The sequence below is a fragment of the Chiloscyllium plagiosum genome, chromosome 22, assembly GCF_004010195.1.
Source record: "Chiloscyllium plagiosum isolate BGI_BamShark_2017 chromosome 22, ASM401019v2, whole genome shotgun sequence".
Classification (NCBI taxonomy): domain Eukaryota; kingdom Metazoa; phylum Chordata; class Chondrichthyes; order Orectolobiformes; family Hemiscylliidae; genus Chiloscyllium; species Chiloscyllium plagiosum.
In genome coordinates, this window is record NC_057731.1 from 46,487,253 (window position 1) to 46,505,493 (window position 18,241).

General features: G+C 42.4%; 1 protein-coding gene across 1 annotated transcript in view; it reads left to right on the forward strand.

The window, feature by feature from the left end:
• The window catches only part of pi4k2a (phosphatidylinositol 4-kinase type 2 alpha), a 40,087-nt gene extending 27,844 nt beyond the window's left edge, over positions 1 to 12,243 (forward strand). Inside the window, exons 8-9 of the mRNA XM_043712975.1 lie at positions 334 to 393; positions 5,640 to 12,243. Coding sequence (XP_043568910.1) covers positions 334 to 393; positions 5,640 to 5,798 — 219 coding nt within the window. The 3' untranslated portion in view covers positions 5,799 to 12,243. The remainder of the gene's footprint in view (positions 1 to 333; positions 394 to 5,639) is intronic.
• The last annotated feature ends 5,998 nt before the right edge of the window (positions 12,244 to 18,241 follow it).

Consider the following 18,241-nt stretch of genomic DNA (forward strand, 5'->3'; position numbering starts at 1 on the left):
TTGGGCGTAGTTTTGTTCCCCATCTAGTCTGTGCTGCATTGATTTATTGCCCATGTCATTTGCCATGTTTCCTGGTTGTTGGTTTCTGTCTGCAGCCCTTTCTTACATTGTGTCTTGACAGCAAATGAATTATACAGGCTACAGAGCAGAAACAAACTCTGTCCTCAACTGATTTGCTGTAAAATGGATTGATGTAATCATTGCTGTTATGTGGCTTGTCTGAAGACCTTGAATTCCAACTGGGGGAGGGGCTGCCTCGGCAGTGAATGTTTGTTGAACGTGCAATCTTGTTCATGGCATCAGAGTTAAAGCATTTATTTCTTTCTTTTGCAGAAAGATCCAGGATTTGATCGGGGACAGTTCTACAAACAGATTTCTGTTATGAGAGGGCAGGTGAGCCACTGGGAGTTACTTGTATCCTGGGCTTGCTTGAAAGATGTCTGAAGAAAACACATCATTCCAGTCCCCTCAAAGAATACCAATATAGCAAGGGCTCCTGAAGTGCTCCGGGAGTTTGGGAAGAATGGTGCAAAACCGGAGGTTGGGGTTTGACTGCCTTTTTCTGTTCCGATCAAATGGACCAGTGCAGTTTGACTTTCTTTTTAAAGCCCCATCTAGCCATTCAAAATCAGAAATGTACCTGCTATCTGCAACTAAATTGTCCTGATCACTCTGCATCCTTGTTTTGGGGTTCATCCACCCTGATGACCTTGTTCTTCCTCCTTTTCCCCCCAAAGTAGACCCTCCATTTCTTCCTCTGGATCATGAAGATGATCAGCCCGAGGTGGGAGTTTTGACCTGGCCAGCAAAGTGGTCATGTATTAGTGGGAGGAAGGCTCACCCTTGCTCCTTCCTCAAGTCCTTTCTGAATTGGCTTGTATGGGTGGCATCAGGAACCTTTCTCATGTGCAATAATGAATGGATGGCTTTCAGTGGATGAGAAACTGAAACTGAATCCAGGTGATACCCATTGTGCATCCATTCTCATTTTGTCCAGCTAAAAGGAGGAAGGAGCAGTGCTAGTTTCTTTGCCATTTATAATCAAGAGGCCTGCACTTGTACTCCTGAGAGTGTAGGTTCAAATCCCCACCATAGCTCAGATTTTGAATTCAGTTTATTTAACAAGATTCCGGAAGTTATTTCAACACTCGAGGGAGAATGATTGAAGAGTTTGCTATGAAGAAGGCTTGTGTTTGATAGTGAGGAAGAAAGCTGTAGACTTTAGGAAGCTATCAGTGTAGGACTGCTCAGGTAGGCAGACAAGTATCAAATAGAATTCAGTCCAGAGAAATGTGAACTGATGCACTTGGAAGCACAACCAAGGCAAAGGAAATCACAATAAATGGAAGGATGCTGAAAAATGTAGAGGAACAAAGGATATTGAAATGCATATCCACATCTCTAAAGGTGGCAGGGTGGTTTACTAAGTCACCTAGGAAAATTTCCTTTGTCAGTTGAAGCCTGGAGTATAAGAGCAGTGTAACATACAGGTAAGTTAGAACTGTATAAAATGACAATTAGATGGCTACTAAATTAGTGAAGAGTCCTACTCCCAACATTACAGGAAGGATGCGATTACACCAGAGATGGTACAGAGGAGAGATATAAAGATGTTGCCATGATTGGAAAGTTTTAGTAATGAGAAAAGATTGAGTACATCATGGAGAGGGACATAGTTAATTTTCCAAGTCCAGTATGCCTCTTAATCAAAAGCTCCAAAGAAAAGTGATACTGGACTCAACGTTAACATTGTTTCTCTCTCCAGGAGCTAAGGCACCTGAGTTTCTCCAACACTTTGTTTTATTACATTCATCCCTGGCCAATATTCACTGGGAGATTCATCCCATCCTTCTTGTTTGCCAAATCCATTTTTAATACAACTTTGGCGACTTTGTTTCTGTGAATCAAGAACGGCCCTTAAAATGTTCAACTTGGTTCTTCAAACAGTTTCTGTCGGGATGTGCATCAAATTCTTGCATCGCCAGATGTAACTGGTGACATCTGGAATTGAAATTACTATTTTTATATTTAGAATGTTACCATTGCTACACACTCTCAAAATAAAAACAAGGGTATTCGTTATTTGCACAGTCAGCTAACCCTGCTAAAGTAAGCAGTAGACATGCCTCTGAGCTGGAGAATATTAAAGTCAGTCAACCTGCAAGTTTTTTAATTACTCGTTCACATGATGTGTATGTTTTGGTAAGGCGGTCATTTGTTGCCTATCCCAGTTACTTGTGAACTGATTGCCTTGCTTGGCCATTACAGCATACTGTTCAGATTCAATGTCTGCTTTACAGACAAGCAATAAATACTAGCCCAGCTGGTGATGTTCCTATCCTATGAAAGCATTTAACAAAAACACCCTGTGGATGTGGCATGAGGTATTAGCGTTGTCACTGGATGAGTGATTTGGAACCCTAATTTCACCATACAAGATGGTGAAATCCGAATTCAGTTTTTAAAAAAGGAATTAAAAAATCTAATGGTGACCATGTGACCACAGTCATCAAAACCCATCTGGTTTGTTAATATCCTTTTGGAAACGAAATCTGCTGTTCTTATCTGGTCTGGCCTATATACAATTCAAAACCATGGCAATATGTTTGTCTCTTAACTTCCCTCTGGGACAATAAGGGGTAGGCAATAAATATTTGCCAACAATACCCATATCCCATGAACAAGTGTGCACCAGACCACACAAGGATAACAGTTTTCCTTCCCTAAAGGGCATCAGTGAACTAGATTGGTCACCTTTACTGAGATTGTTTTTCAATTCTGCACTTATTAATGAATTTTAAATTCCACCAGCTGCAAAAGTGGGATTTGAACTCACGTCGCCTGAAATCTAGCCTGGGGCACTCAACAGTGGCACTGCATCCATTCCCTCCACAACTAATACTCATTGGCAGCAGTGTGTACTATCTAAAAGATGCACTGTGGAAATTCACATAAGATCCTTAGCATCTTCCAAACCCATGACCACTTCCATCAGAAGGACAGCAGCAGCAGATACACAGGAACAGAACCACCTTCAAGTTCCCATTCAAGCCACTCACCATCCTGATTTGGAAATATATTGCCATTCCTTCACTGCTGGGTCAAAATCCTGGAATTTGCTCCCTAACAGCATTGTGGATCAACCCACAGCACGTGGACTGCAGCATTCAAGAAGGCAGCTTACCTTCTCAAGGGCAACTAGGAACAGGCAACAAATGCTGGCCAGTCAGTGGCACTCTTATCCCACAAATGAATAAATAAAAAATAAATAAAATCCAGTGACTCCCCAAAGTACATGCAATGTGAAGATTATCTGGGACAGGAAGGGATCAGGCTTGGCTAATGCATATCATGATTAAATCTCTCAGTAATGCTTGTGCTGTCTAGGCTTGCTGTGCATGTAGAGACTGGATCAAGTTTGACTCCAATGCCTGTTCCCTTTTGAGCTGCTGAATAGTCTTCCACTGCTCATCTGTCTAATCTAGCACTGGATGTGTAACCATCTGGATTAACTACTGAAACATTGCTAAATGTTCAGCTCATAGCTAGAACAGGAGAGAAAATGTCCTGCTTTAGAATTAGATGTGAAGGCTCATGGCACTTGAGAGCTCCAAGTTTGTCAGGAAAGACCTAAAGAGAGGGCTGAGAGCCAGGAGTGGACATGAGAAGTCATTGGCAGGTAGGATCGGAAAACCCTAAAGCTTTCTATAGGTATATCAGGAATAAAAGAATGACTATAGAAAGATTAGGACCAATCAAGGATAGTAGTGGGAAGTTGTGCTTGGAGTCTGAGGAGATAGGGAAAGTACTAAATGAGCATTTTTTATCAATGTTCTCACTGGAAAAAGACAGTGTTGTCCAGGACAATACTGAGATACAGGCTACTAGGCTAGACTGGATTGTTGTTTGCAAGGAGATGGTGTTATCAATTCTGGAAAGTGTGAAAATAGAGCAGTCCCCTGGGCCAGATGGGATTTATCCTAGGAATCTCTGGGAAGCCATGGAGGCGATTGCAGAGCCTTTGACTTGATTTTTGTTGTAATTTGTCTACAGGAGTAGTGCCAGAAGGCTAAAGGATTGCAAGTGTTGTCCCCTTGCTCAAGAAGAGGAGTAGAAACAACCCTTGTAATTATAGACCAGTGAGCCTTACTTCGGTTGTGGGTTAAGTGTTGGAAAAGGTTATAAGAGATAAGATTTATAATGGAGAGAAGGAATAAGTTGATAGTCAACACGGTTTTGTGAAGGGTTAGGTCATGCCTCACAAACCTTATTGAGATCTTTGAGAAGGTGACTAAACAGGTGGATGAGGGTAAAGTGGTTGATGTGGTGTATATGGATTTGAGTAAGGCTTTTGATAAGGTTCCCCATGGTGGGCAATTGCACAAAATACAGAGGCATGGGATTGAGGGTGATTTAGCGGATTGGATCAGAAATTGGCTAGCTGAAAGAAGACAGAGGGTGGTGGGTGATGGGAAATATTCATCCTGGAGTTCAGTTATTAATGGGTTACCGCAAGGATCTAATTTGGGGCCACTTTGTCATTTTTATAAATGACCTGGTTAAGGGCATAGAAGGATGGGTTAGTAAATTTGCAGATGACACTAAGATCATTGGAGTTATGGATAGTGCTGAAGGATGTTGCAGGTTACAGAGGGACATTGATAAGCTGCAGAGTTGGGCCGAGAGGTGTCAAATAGAGTTTAATGCAGAAAAGTGAGAAGTAATTCACTTTGGAAGGATCAACAGGAATGCAGAGTACTCGGCTAATGGTAAGATTCTTGGCAGTGTGGATGAGCAGAGAGATCTGTGTGCATGTACGTAGATCCCAGGCTTTATAGGGTTATTAAGACGGCATACAGTGGGTTAGCTTTTATTGGTAGAGGGATTGAGTTTTGAAGCCATGAGGTCATGCTGCAGCCTGTACAAAACTTCGGTGCAGTATTGCATACGGTTCTGGTCACTGCATTATTGGAAGGATGTGGAAGCTTTGGAAAGGGTTCAGAGGAGATTTACTACGACATTGCCTGGTATGGAGGGTAGGTCTTCCGAGGAAAGGCTGAGGGACTTGAGACTGTTATCATTAGATAAGGTGGCTGAGAGGTGACTTAAGAGACATAAGATAATCAGAGTTAGGGTGGACAGTGAGAGCCTTTTTACTCTGGCGGTGGCTAGCATGAAGGGACATAGTTTTAAATTGAGGGGTGATAGATATAGGACAGATGTCAGGTAGTTTCTTTACTGAGTAGTGGGGGTGTGGAATGCACTTCCTGCAACAGCAATAGACCTGCCAACTTTAAGGTCATTTAAATGGTCATTGGATAAACGCATGGATGAAAATGGAATAGTGTAGGATGGTTGGGCTTCAGACTGCTTCCATAGGTCAGCTCAACATTGAGGGCTGAAGGGCCTGTACTGTGCTGTAATGTTCTATGGTTTGTGTTTTCTCCCCCTCATTCCCTTAAGGTAGAGGTAACAGACGCTGAATCAACCTGTGAATAAGCTATCTGGTGTCAAATCTAAAATTGTAAAATACCTTTGTGCTTTCTCCTTTGTTTCTTATCTCTTTTCTCTCTCTCTCCTTCTATAACCGCAACTCTGCCCATCACCTACCCCCTTCCTACCACCCACTTCAACCCTAGATCCTAAATCTCACACAGGCCTTAAAGGATGGGAAGTCGCCTCTGCTGCTCATCCACATCCCGCCCGTCATTGTGGAAACAACTCGAAGCCACCATCGCAGTAACGACTTGTACACACAAAGCTTCCAGAGCAGAAAGCCTTTTTTCACATGGTGGTAGCATACTGGATGCGGAATGAGAACACCACCCCGGTGAACAGCTGGTTGGTTGAATAACCTGATAATCCTGGGCTGCTTTCCCCTCTTCAGGATGAGAACTCAGTAGACTTGTGTCATAGCTGGAGAGAAAGAGAGAAGCCTGCTTTGTGTTTTATCCCACGTGTGATTATTGCACAAGACTTCACTACATCTGTAAGAAATGACGTGCGAGGGGGACTATTCTGGATGATTTGCACTTAATTCCTTCACTTCTTCTCTTCAGTCCCTCCCCCAAACACACTTTCTTATCCCTTAATTCCTCCTCCTCCTTCCCCACCCACCCACCCACAATTGTTCATATGTTCACATTGTCAGGCAGGCGTTGGGTTGTCCACCCTCCACTGGACTCTTCATAGCTGCTGCAGCTGAGTTGATGTGTGGTCAGGCTGCCTATACCTGTCTTAAGAATTTGATTTATCTTCCTTTGCACTAAAATGGTTTTGGTTCAAAATGCAGCCAGATACACTTCACTGTGAGCTCTGGTTATGCTGGTCCAGGAATCTCTCGATCTGATCATGTTCTATTCAAGTCTGCTTTGCTGTTTGTGTTTATAAGAGGGAGAGAGAAATGATGTAGAGGACTGCGATGTCAAAAGTGATGATGCTGTACTTGAGAAGAAAATCTCTGGAAGGAGGTATCACTAGCCTCAAGTTTCAGCTTGGGGAAATGGTGAGGGAGATGAAGAAAGATAGGTCTACACTGAGTGCAGTCACTGTTAATGTGAACGCCAGCTGGACCAAAATGTGCTTTGCAACTTATTGAATTGGAACCTTCTGCTTTGAATCTGCAGCATGAATTTACAATTCTATATATAAAAGATTGCAGTTATGGCTGGTACTGAAACACCTTTCCTCCTTCCCCAGCTTCCTTTGATTTCTATGTAGTGTGTTTAGAGGGGACTTGGGGCAGTGGAAAGGGTATGCATGTAAAATGACTGTAAAGCTACATAGCCCAGTTAATTGTCAAGAAGAAATAATCTGCGATGAGAAGCCAATACAGCATGCTTTTTAAAAAAAAAAAGCCAAAAGAATGGTTAACACATACTTTGCACAAGGTGCAAGTAGATGTCCTCTGTACTCAGTATATCATTCGTCTGTCATTAACCATGGCACCTTGTTGAGACCCACAGGTTGCTCAGTGGATTCAGGTTTGGGCAGCGACTGCATTTCCTCTCCCCTGCTCTTCAGCCTTTACTGCATTTCTTTTTTACTTTTCTCAACTTCACCCAGTTGCACTTCTGTTTTGGACAAATGAGATGAGTCATTTTTAAGCTGGAGAGGAGCAGTATGCTGAACAGGCCATTAACTCCTCTTTCTCCCTCCTCAACCCTCTCCCCAAAACCACCCTGGTTTCCCTGCCTGGCTGCTTTCAAGCTGCCCGTGTGAGAGATGTCTAAAGTCTAGGAGGGATGTTGGGGTAGGGGTGTAACAAAGCAATGGAGATGCAAACTTGAGGTTTTATCAAACTTATGGTGATTGAGAGCTGACCTGTCTTAATATGTTGCTTAAAGTACAAAATTAAATCTTTGACTGTTTTCAGTCCTGGTTAGACTGATTAACTGCAACTTGACTCCATTTGAGAGAAAAGGAGATCAGAGTGGTGGTCATCTTTATGGTGACTGCCCTCCGATCCCCTCTCTGCTTCCTACTATAAGGACTGCTGCTCCTACCCTTACTACAAAGTACATGTGGGCCTTTGCCTTCTCCGGTTCTTGCCTTGAACTGTTTCTACTGAGTTGTGTGGAGGAAGAGATATGGATACTTATTGGCCTCTTGTCACTGATCAATGTCTTGTATTGTAGCAACATGGTGTGTTCCTGCTCATTCTTGAGTTTCATTTGGGAAGTAGGATGCCTTCCAGTCACTGAGCCACAGTGGGTAAGGTGTCTGTCTCATTCAGTGAGTGTAGGTAGGTGTTTCTCCCCGTCACTGAGCCGCAGCGACTTGGGTTCCTCCTGGCCACTGAGGGGTGGGTAAAATTATTGTAATTTGTTCATCCAGAAGCTCAATAAGTAGGACCAATTATCTCTCACAGTTCGTGGGCAAAATCAAAGCAATTTACTTGTAATCATGTGAATGGTAAGTGAATCTATTTTAACAAAGGCCTCCACTTTGAGCACACAAGGTCACAAAAAGAAAGGAAACTGCAGCGCTGACAAGGATGGCTCTTTTGGGTTTGGTTTTTATTTGATTGTATTAATCAGAAGGCAAGTGAGCTGGGCAGCTGTGTTATCTTGAATGTTGAGTTCTTTTCCCTTTTAAAACATTTAAGACTTTGAGAATATCTTGCAGCTGAGAATGTGCTGGATTTGGGATTTCTTGCTAGTTAACATGTGTACTGAGCTCTGAATTACCTGTTCACTTGCTAGGTGATGGCCTTTATTTACATAAGCCAGATCCTTGTTAAAATCATGCCTTATTTTTAAGCTATTTTGAATCTGTAGTTGCAGCTACAGTATGAACTGAAGGTTTTAACAGCGTGGTGTTCTTGGGTGTTTAAACTTAAGTCCATAAGCATGATATAAATTTATTTTGTTTGTGAATTGTACTTCAGCTGATTCCCCTCTGGACTTTCCAGTACAGGATTAAAAAAAAAACCCAGTGCCTTCACACTCTTATTACTGTACATGCAAACATTAGTGCTAGATGCTGTGGAAGAATGGTTAGAGTTGAAGCCCAGGGTTAGCACATACAACCAGTCTGTCATGGGCATGGTCAGACAATCAATTCTTTCCCCTATCCACCCCTGAAGTTGCTGCCACATGTGTAAGAGGGACTCTGGCTCCAGGCAGGTTTGTCAGAAGCTGCATCTGTATTGTGGATGACTGTATATGGTAAAATACTTGAATGGTTCTTCATTCTGGTCCATTTAGGACTGATTTTAAATCGATTACCCCATGGGTTGTTATTTTCCTTGCAATAGCTGAAGTTGCATTATTATTTAATGGTTTTGAGGTGAGGAGTAGGGTTAGAAAACAATAAAGTTAAGCAAACCTCAAGCGAGTAGTGCGATTTTTTTTTAATGTTACTTTTGTAATGCATCATTTTTAACAGCTGAGGCTGATATAATTGGGGGGAGGTGATTAAAACCAACCTAGGTTAGAGAGGGCAAAAGCGGTGAATTCCTGCTCCCGATCACTTGAGCAATTGTGGCTACAAAGTATGGAGGTTGGTCTGAATCCTGTTGTGTTCAGACAGCCTAACAACACACTACTTGTAGAAGTGCATAACCATTTGGATCAGATCCTTGAGGTTACAAAAGCCATGTCTTTTGGGGAGAGTGGGTAAAGGGCAATTTCTTATACTATGGGTTCTGTTGAAGCCACATTAAAATTGTCCCTCTTGTGTGGGATTCCCACCCCTCACTGCACCTATTTTACTGAGTGCTGGAGCACAGTGAACTACAATCAGGCATTGCTGGGAATGATCCTTATCACTATGTGGTTTAGTGGTTGAGGACCCCTGTGTATTGACTTGTGATTTTGTGGGTTTTCCTTATGGACCCCTCACTGCCCCAACAGAATGTATTTAATAAAGAAATGTGGCCCAATGAATCCGACAGAACAGTCTTGCTGGCAGGAAAGTAGATTTTTAAAATGGCAGATTTTACAAGTGGCATGTTAAATTGTTCTCTGTAATTTAAAAAAAAAATCTCTGCCTGCAGGTCTGCGGCTAACTTAAGAACATTGTGAATTATCAGGCCATTGCACCTTAATAGGTAGGGAGGCACTTTTCCTTCTTTCCCCTTTAGTCGTTGAAACATGGATATAATATTTGATTTCTCTCAAACCCCATGCCACTGACTGCCCCAACCCCCACCCCATCCCTTTCTGCATTCGAGTTGCTCATTCTCTATCGCCCACCTGAGTAGCATACAGAACTGAATGATTATTATGCAGTTACAGAGAAAAGTAATAAGATTTGTTTAAAGCCACATAAATGTGTGCAAGTTGGAATACTTCAGGGCTTTTACACTAACAATGTTAATTATAATAGTCTTTCGTTGCACAAATCTCATTCCAGTCAGAATAATTATTTGCAGATAATGATCTGTAAAAATCCCGTGCACATACTTTTGTTACGCATATAATGACTCACTACCCGACTGAAATTTCTGTTGCAGAAGATTCCAGAGGAATGCAGAATTTTGGGATCCCTTAAGTCACCAGCCCCAATTCACTTGTCAGATGATTCCTTTGAGTTAAATTGCATCTTGCATTCTCCTAGCTAACCACCAACACTGACGGTACATTGCAATAGTTTGAGTCTCGTTGCTTCTTTTGCAGTTTGTAATCTACTTGAACAGCGATGTATTTGAGCTGTTTTTAAAAAGAAAATTCACTGGAACATGAGCTGCTGACGAATTTTATTTGCAATGTGAGAGTAACACTGTCTTAGAATCTGGTGAAGTAAAGTTTAGTTTGCTCTGGATGTAAATGAAAGTATCAAGATAAATCTGATCACTTGATTTGCACTGTTGGTTAACTAAAATTCAAATCCCTATCACAGTCAGTCTTTAATTAACCAGCGACATTTCCTTTTTCTCTCTGCTCTTGCATTCATCAGAAATCTTTCTCTCCTTCAAGCCAGTTTACAGAAATACAAGGTGTAATGTTCTGTATAATGTTTAGGTACTGTATGTAAACTTGGAGATGATAGGTGCTTCACAAACTTGGCACAGATGGGGAAAAACAATAGTTTCAGGCAGAGACCTCATCCCAAAATAATCAATTGTTTTCACACTTGAGGGACCTGCACAATACACTGTACTTGTTTCTATCCTATGACTATGATCTGAGTTTAATCCCAAGTTGCACTCATGTTTGAAGACCCAGCTCTTGCCTTTCTATCCCACCTTTGTCAGTCTCCAATCTCTGGTCTCATTCAAATCTCAAGACTGTACTTGCTCCACCTTGATTTCTGGCACGTTATGTTCTTGCCTCCTGGTGTTTTTGTAGCTCCAATCTGAATGGTAAATTGGAAGTGTGTGGAATCCTGTCATAGAATCCTGCCCTTAGAAATCTCATCCATCGACAAAGCTTACCCTCCTTGACCAGTAGCCCTAGTATCACCAAAAAAGTTGCTTACTGAGAGGTCCATCATTGTTGTGCTCTCAAGGTTTTGTTTATAATAACTTTCTTTATTCGTATTCTAACTTTCTCTTCCTTACTACCTCCCACTGTCAGAACAGATTCCTCTGTCGTCAATCCTGGTTGGGCTTGAAACCAAAAAATACCAGTTGTGTAATCCTGAGCTGTACCCACCCAATGTCGACACATGAGTGCAGGTCCTTTAATGAAATGTAAGCATCTTCCCTCTGACTTTGAAGCCAAGATCTGTTCTTCTACCTGAGCAGCATAGGACCCTGGGGCAACAGGCCTTACTTTGTCGGATGGCTGTTGAGGAAGGAAGTTCTCTGGGTCATGCATTACTTTCGGCAGGATTGAATTCTCTCAACTAAGGCAACACTGGTCAGAAAATCCCATTCTGATATGTTGACCAGTGAGAGATCTGTTTCAAGGTGCTCCTGGTGTCTGACCTTCAGTAACACAAGTGGCAAACTAATCTCTAATTTTTCTTTGTCAATGAAACTGTGAACTTTGTACTGCGTGTAGAAGAAAGCATAAGTCATACACATTTGAATAATTATTCACTGAGTGGGGAAACAGTTTACAATACTGTCCTAGCTTTTTTTTTGCTTTGTATGGACTGATTTCTCTGACTGACAAAGTGTTCCCCATTTAAGCTATAAAGTAGAAAAGAATGTGAGACACTAAACTTGTGACTCCTCCCTGAGGGATGGCCTGAATAGCTTGGAGCCTCTAGATGGTCACAGCTCACACAAATGAACACATTTTCTTCTCCACTTCCTTTGGATGTCTGGAGTCCAGGGGCTCATTTTCAGCACAGTTCTTGATTGTTCTGCATCTCAACATGGTCTTCTTTCATCCAGTTGCTCCTCCTCCTAGTCAATCTCGCTGTTTTCTCTCAGCAGCGGTCCCGACTTGCTTGTGACCAATATCACAGGGTTGAAGCATCTTTCATGGTACCAAGGGAATGGAAGGACAGACTTCTATTCAGCCCCAAACTGCTGCATTCAGTACAAGTAAATACTAATAAATATTCTGCAGGGATATGCCAAGCATGAGCCCTCAGTATAGCACTGCTAGGCTTTATTGGACCATCTACATTACTCATCAGAGGAATTATTAACAAATAATGATTCTGCCAGTTGAAACCTGCTTTTCTTTGCTTGGACATTGACTATAATGTACTGTTCTGATAAAGCACTGTATAATCTGTAATGTATTTAAATATATATATGAAATGAAAATCAAATGATCACTATTTCTGCAATTATAAATCCGCCAAACTCCTGTTTAGCATTCGATAAATTTTCTAATCTGATTGTTTGAGCCCTCTGTTTATTTTCCACTTGTAGAGAACAAGGCGTTTGATATTTCTGGGTGTGTGGACAAGATGAATAGTGATGATGAATGAGAGGTGGGGCTGTCTGGAGCACTGAATGAATGCTATGTTGTTAATATATCGGAGTTGTGTGATGTTACAGCATGTGACAATTGGTTGTTTGAGGGGGAGATCTAGTCTCCTAATCTGGAAGGTTTGCAATGGTGACCAAATAAAACAAGTTATTACACACAGGAAATGAAATAGAACAAAAAAACTATTTGCACATCTCAAGTTTGAATATTTTGAAACACATTGTAAAAATACATTCCCTAAAACCATCCTTTTGTAGTACTCACCATAGAAATCAGGGCCAGCATAGAAACCAGCGGAGCCAGCAACGACTCCAGGTTGCATTTGTGGTAGGCCTTGAGTAAAGACCCTAGTTATCGGCGAGGTGGCAGCAGAGCTGAGGATGTCTGGTTATGGGGCAAGTGTGGGTTCAGCGTGGGACTCTGCGTTTGTGAAGTGGCCCCAGCAGTGAAGGGTTGACTCCTAAAGTGTGGTGAATCCTACGTTTCAAGTGGGGGAGGACACTTTCAGTCGTATCTTTTTACTCATTTTGTTAAACTATTCAAAATGGTGCCAGATAGTGGCAACAGTTGAAGTTTTTCATTGTATTTTACAACCGCGAAATGCTAGTGGCAATAATAAATCCACCCCCCCCACCCACCCATGATGGGCTTACATTATCCTAAAGTAGGTTATGGAGATTTCCTTTGGGGTTATGTCTCAATAGCCATTGGGAGATTAGATTACCTACAGTATGGAAACAGGCCTTTTGGCCCAACAAGTCCACACCGACCCTCCGAAGAGTAACCCACCCAGACCCATTTCCCTTTGACTAATGCACCGAACACTGTGGACAATTTAGCATAGCCAATTCACCTGACCTGCACATCTTTGGACTGTGGGAGGAAATCCACGCAGACACTGGAAGAATGTGCAAACTCCACACGGTCGCCTGAAGCAGGAATCAAATCCAGGTCCCTGGTGCTGTGAGGCAGCAGTGCTAGCCACTGAGCCACCATGCTGCCCCAGATAGAGGGCTAGGTTGGCAGATCATGAAAGATGTAAAAACAGTAACTCATTTAGAGCCAGAGCTTATATTAGGCAGAATTTGTTGGGTGCGTTAATAGGGATTCTTGAATATATAGAAAGTCTGACTAGGGAAGGGGCTGGCCAGGTGATTTTGGGAATTCTATGTTTTAAGATCCTTATGGATAAGGATAAGACTGGTCCTAGGGTAAATGTGCTGAATTTGGGGAAGGCCAGTTTCAACAGTATTTGGCATATACTGGAGAAATTAGATTAGGGGTGACTGTTTGTTTGAGGGTGAGCTCACATCTGATGTGGGTGTCTTTCAAAAGTCAGTTGATCAGTTCAGGACCAGCACGTTCCTGAGAGTCTGATAGATAAGGATGGCAAGGTTTGTGAATCTCTGACGACAAGAGATATTGAAAGTTTTGTTTTCAAAAAGATAAAGCATATGTATGGTTTAGGAAATGGAAATCAGACAAGCCCCTTGAAGAGTGTACAGGGGGCAGGAAAAAGTTTAACCAAAAAGGGGACAATGTCCTTAGTACGTAGGATTAAGGAAAATCCCAAGGCATTTTACATGTATTGTGAACAAGAGAGTAGCTAAGGAAATGATGGATCCACTTGACAATGGGAATTTATGCAAGGAGCCAGAGGAAATGGGTAAGGGTTCGTCATATGATGAATGCTTGAGGGCTGTAGATCTGTGCCACATAGAGTTTGGAAAGATGAGGATCATATTGAGATTAGAGAGGCCTGGATAGAGTGGACATAGAGATGATTCCATTAGTAGGAATGATTGGGAGCCAAGGGCACAGCCAGAGTGAAGGGGTGACTCTTTAGAACTGAAGAATCTCGTCAGGTAGAGGGTTTTGTATCTGTGGAACCTGTTTCCACTGATGCTGTGGAGGCCAAGTCATTGAATGTATTTAAGACAGATAGGAGGGTTCTTGATTAGTAAGGGGATCCAAGGTTACAGGGAGAAGGCAGGTAAATGGGGTAGAGAAGCATTTCAGCCATGATTGAGTCTGCTTCACCATTCAATGAACCAAATGACCTAATTATATTCGCATTGCCTTAATTACTTCACATCAGTATTCAACAAGGAGAAGGATTTGGATGATGGTAAGACCAGGGATGGGTATGCCAGTATTAAGAAGGATATTACTCATGTTTAGGAAAGAATGGATTTATCAGGGATAATCCACATGGCTTTGTGTAGGGGAGGTCTGGTCGTTCATAGGCTGGTCCAGACGGTTAAATCACGTGGAATCCATAGTGAGTTAGTAAATTGGTTACAAAATTGGCTTGGCTATCGAAGACAGCAGGTAGTTATGGAGGGTATTTTTTTGACTGGCAGCTTGTGATCCGTGGTATCAAAAACAGAAATTGCTGGAAGAGCTCAGCAGGTCTGGCAGCATGTGTGGAGAGAAATCAGAGTTAATGTTTCCAGTCGAGTCATCCTTCTTCAGGATTGAGTTAACCCAAAACGTTAACTCTGATTTCTCTCCACAGCTGCTATCAGACCTGCTGACTGTTCCAGCAATTTCTGTTTTTGTTTCTGATTTACAGCATCTGCAGTTCTTCCAGTTTTATTTAGTACTGTGATCAATTGTGTTCTGCAAGGATCAGTGCTGGGACCTCTGTAATATATATAAAAGTTCTGGGTGAAAATGTGGGCAGTTCGGAGTAATAAATTTGCAGGCAACATGAAGATTGGCATTAAATAGTAAGGAAGGATGTCAAAGGATGATACTGCAGGATATAGATCAGTTTGAAATTTGGGCAGAGAAATGGCAGATGGGGGCTTATAAAGTAATGAAGGGCATGGATAAGGTAAATAGACAAGGTCTTTTTCCTGGGGTTAGGGGAGTCCAGATCAGAGGGCATAGGTTTAGACTCGGAGAGGAAAAAATTTAGAAGGGACCGAAGGGGCAACTTTTCATGCAGAGGCTGGTACCAGTATGAAATGAGTTGCCAGAGGAAGTGGTGGAGGCTTGTGCTACTGCAATATTTAAAAGGCATCTGGATGGGTATGTGAAGAGGAAAGGTTTAAAGGGATATGGGCCTAGTGCTGGCAAATGGGACTAGAGTAGGTGAGGATATTTGGTCGACTTGGACTGAAGGGTCTGTTTCCGTGCTGTATGTCTCTCTGACTCTATGACTAAATGTGAGGTGAGGTATTTTGGGAGGTCAATTGCAAGAGGATAGGATAGGATAGAGTAGGTGGCAGGTCCCCTAGAAGTACTGATACACAGAGGGATCTTGAGTGTTAGTCCACAGCTCTCTGCAAGTGAATAAGGTGGTAAAGAATGTATACGGCGTGCTTATCTTAATTGGTCAAGGCACTGAGTATAAAAGTTGGCAAGTCACATTGAAATTGTGTAAAATGTTAGCCACAGTTGGAGTATTGTGTGCAGTTCTGGTAATCACACTATAGGAAGGATGTGGATGCTTTGGAGAGGGTGCAAAAGAGGGTTACCAGGATGGTGCCTGGTGGGAGGGGGGGAAAGGGGGATTGCAGCATATTAGCTATCAACAAACACATTGACTTGGACCTGATTTACCACCCCCTGAGAAAAAGAACAGGAAATGACATCACCATGGAAAATGATATCACCACAGGAAATGACATTACTAACCCAAAGGAACCCAAACATATAAATAGAAAGCAGGAATCATCAGCAATGCTTCGTCTGGAGGCTCACTGAAGATGTTGCCTAGTATGGTGACGAAATGTCTGAACATGAACCTTCCAGCTCAGCGACCAAACCTGAGCTACAACTCTTCTCAAAACTCATTAGCATATTAACTATAAGGAGAGGTTGGACAAAATTGGATTGTTTTTGCTAAAGCTTTGGAAGCTGAGAGATAAAGGAGGCATGGATAGTTATAGTCTTTTTCCCAGGATGGAAATGTCTATGACGGGTGAGGGGCATAGGCTTAAGGTGAGAGGGGAAAAGGTTTCAAGGAAATGTGAGTCATAGAGATGTACAGCATGGAAACAGACCCTTTTGGGGCTGTTTTACCTGGAGTGTCAGAGGCTGAGGGGTGACCTTATAGAGGTTTACAAAATCATGAGGGGCATGGATAGGATAAATAGACAAAGTCTTTCCCCTGGGGTCAGGGAGTCCAGAACTAGAGGGTATAGGTTTAGGGTGAGAGGGGAAAAATATAAACGAGACCTAAGAGGCAACTTTTTCACGCAGAGGGTGGTATGTGTATGGGATGAGCTGCCAGAGGATGCAAGGGTGAGGGTGCAAGGTGCCTGGAATGTGCTGCCAGGGGAGGTGTTAGAAGCAGATGCGATAGTAACATTTTTGAGGTATTTAGACAGGCACATGAACAGGGTAGGCATAGAGGAATACGGTCCATATGCAGGCAGATAGGATTAGTTTTGAATGCCATCATGGACGGTGCAGACTTGATGGCCCAAGGGTCCATTCCTGTGCTGTACTGTTTGGTTTTCTATGTTAGACAACCTAACCAGTGGAGATATTCTCGCTGTTTCTAGTCTGTCCAGCCCCATTAGAATGTTGTTTCAATAAGAACTCCTTTCATTCTTCTAAACTCTAATGAATACAAACCAGTTGAACCAATCTCTCCTTGTACAACAGTCCTGCTATCTCTGGTATTAGCTTAGTGAACCTTCACTGCACTTCCTGTGTCAAATATCTCCTTGTTTGTGTGGGAACGCCAAGATTGCACACAATTCTCCAGGTACAGTCTTACCAGTGGCCTGTATAACTGCAGTGAGACTGCAACGTGACGCGCATTCAGAAATACAATGAAAGCCAACATACGATTTGCTTTCCAAATTCTTGCTGTACCTGATAGATGTAGAGGACACCCAAATCCCTTTGTACATCCACATTTTCCATTGTCATTTAAATAACAATCTGCTTTTCTGTTTTTCACGTTGAAGTCTGCAAGTTAACATTTATCCACATTAGGCTATGTCTGGCATGCTTGACCACATACACAGCTTGTCTCGATCATCTTGAGGTTTTCCACAAAGAACAGTACAGCAAAGGAACAGGCCTTTTGGCCAACCAAGGCTGCGCCGACGCATGATGCCTTTCTAAACTATTAACCTTTAACCTCTAAGGTGTCAATAGGCTGCTATTCCCTGCCTGTTCACGTGTCTGTCAAGATGCCACTTAAATGTTGCTATTGTATCTGCTGCTACCACCTCCTCTGGCAGTGCACTTACCAATTCTGTAACGAAACCTGCCTCCCTCATCTCTTAAACTTAACATCTTTTACCTTGAACATAGGTCCCCAAGCAATTGACATTTCTACCCTGAGAAAAAGACTTTGACTATCCATTCCTCTCATAATCTTGTAAACTTCTGTCAAGTTGCCCCTCATCCTATGACCTTCAAGTTGAAAGCAAACCAAGTTTGTTCAAACTCTTAACTAATACCCTCCAAACCAGGTAACAACCTGGTAAACACTTTCTGTACCTCTACAAAACTTCCACATCCTTCTGGTGACCAAAACTGTACACAATATTCCAAATTTGGCCTTACTGTGAAGTTCTATACAGCTGCAGCATGACTTGCCAATCTATGCCCTAACTGATGAAGGCAAGCATGTCATATACCTTCTTGATCATATTATCCAATTATGTTGCCACTTTCAGGGAACTATGGACCTGTATGCCTAGATTCCTTTGTATGTTATTGCTAATAAGGGTTCTACCATTTACTGAAAATGTGTTGCTGGAAAAGCGCAGCAGGTGAGGCAACATCTAAGGAGCAGGAGAATTGACGTTTCGGGCATGAGCCCTTCTTCAGGAATGAGGAAAGTGTGCCAAGCAGGCTAAGATAAAAGGTAGGGAGGAGGGACTTGGGGGAGGGGCGTTGGAAATGCGATAGGTGGAAGGAGGTTAAGGTGA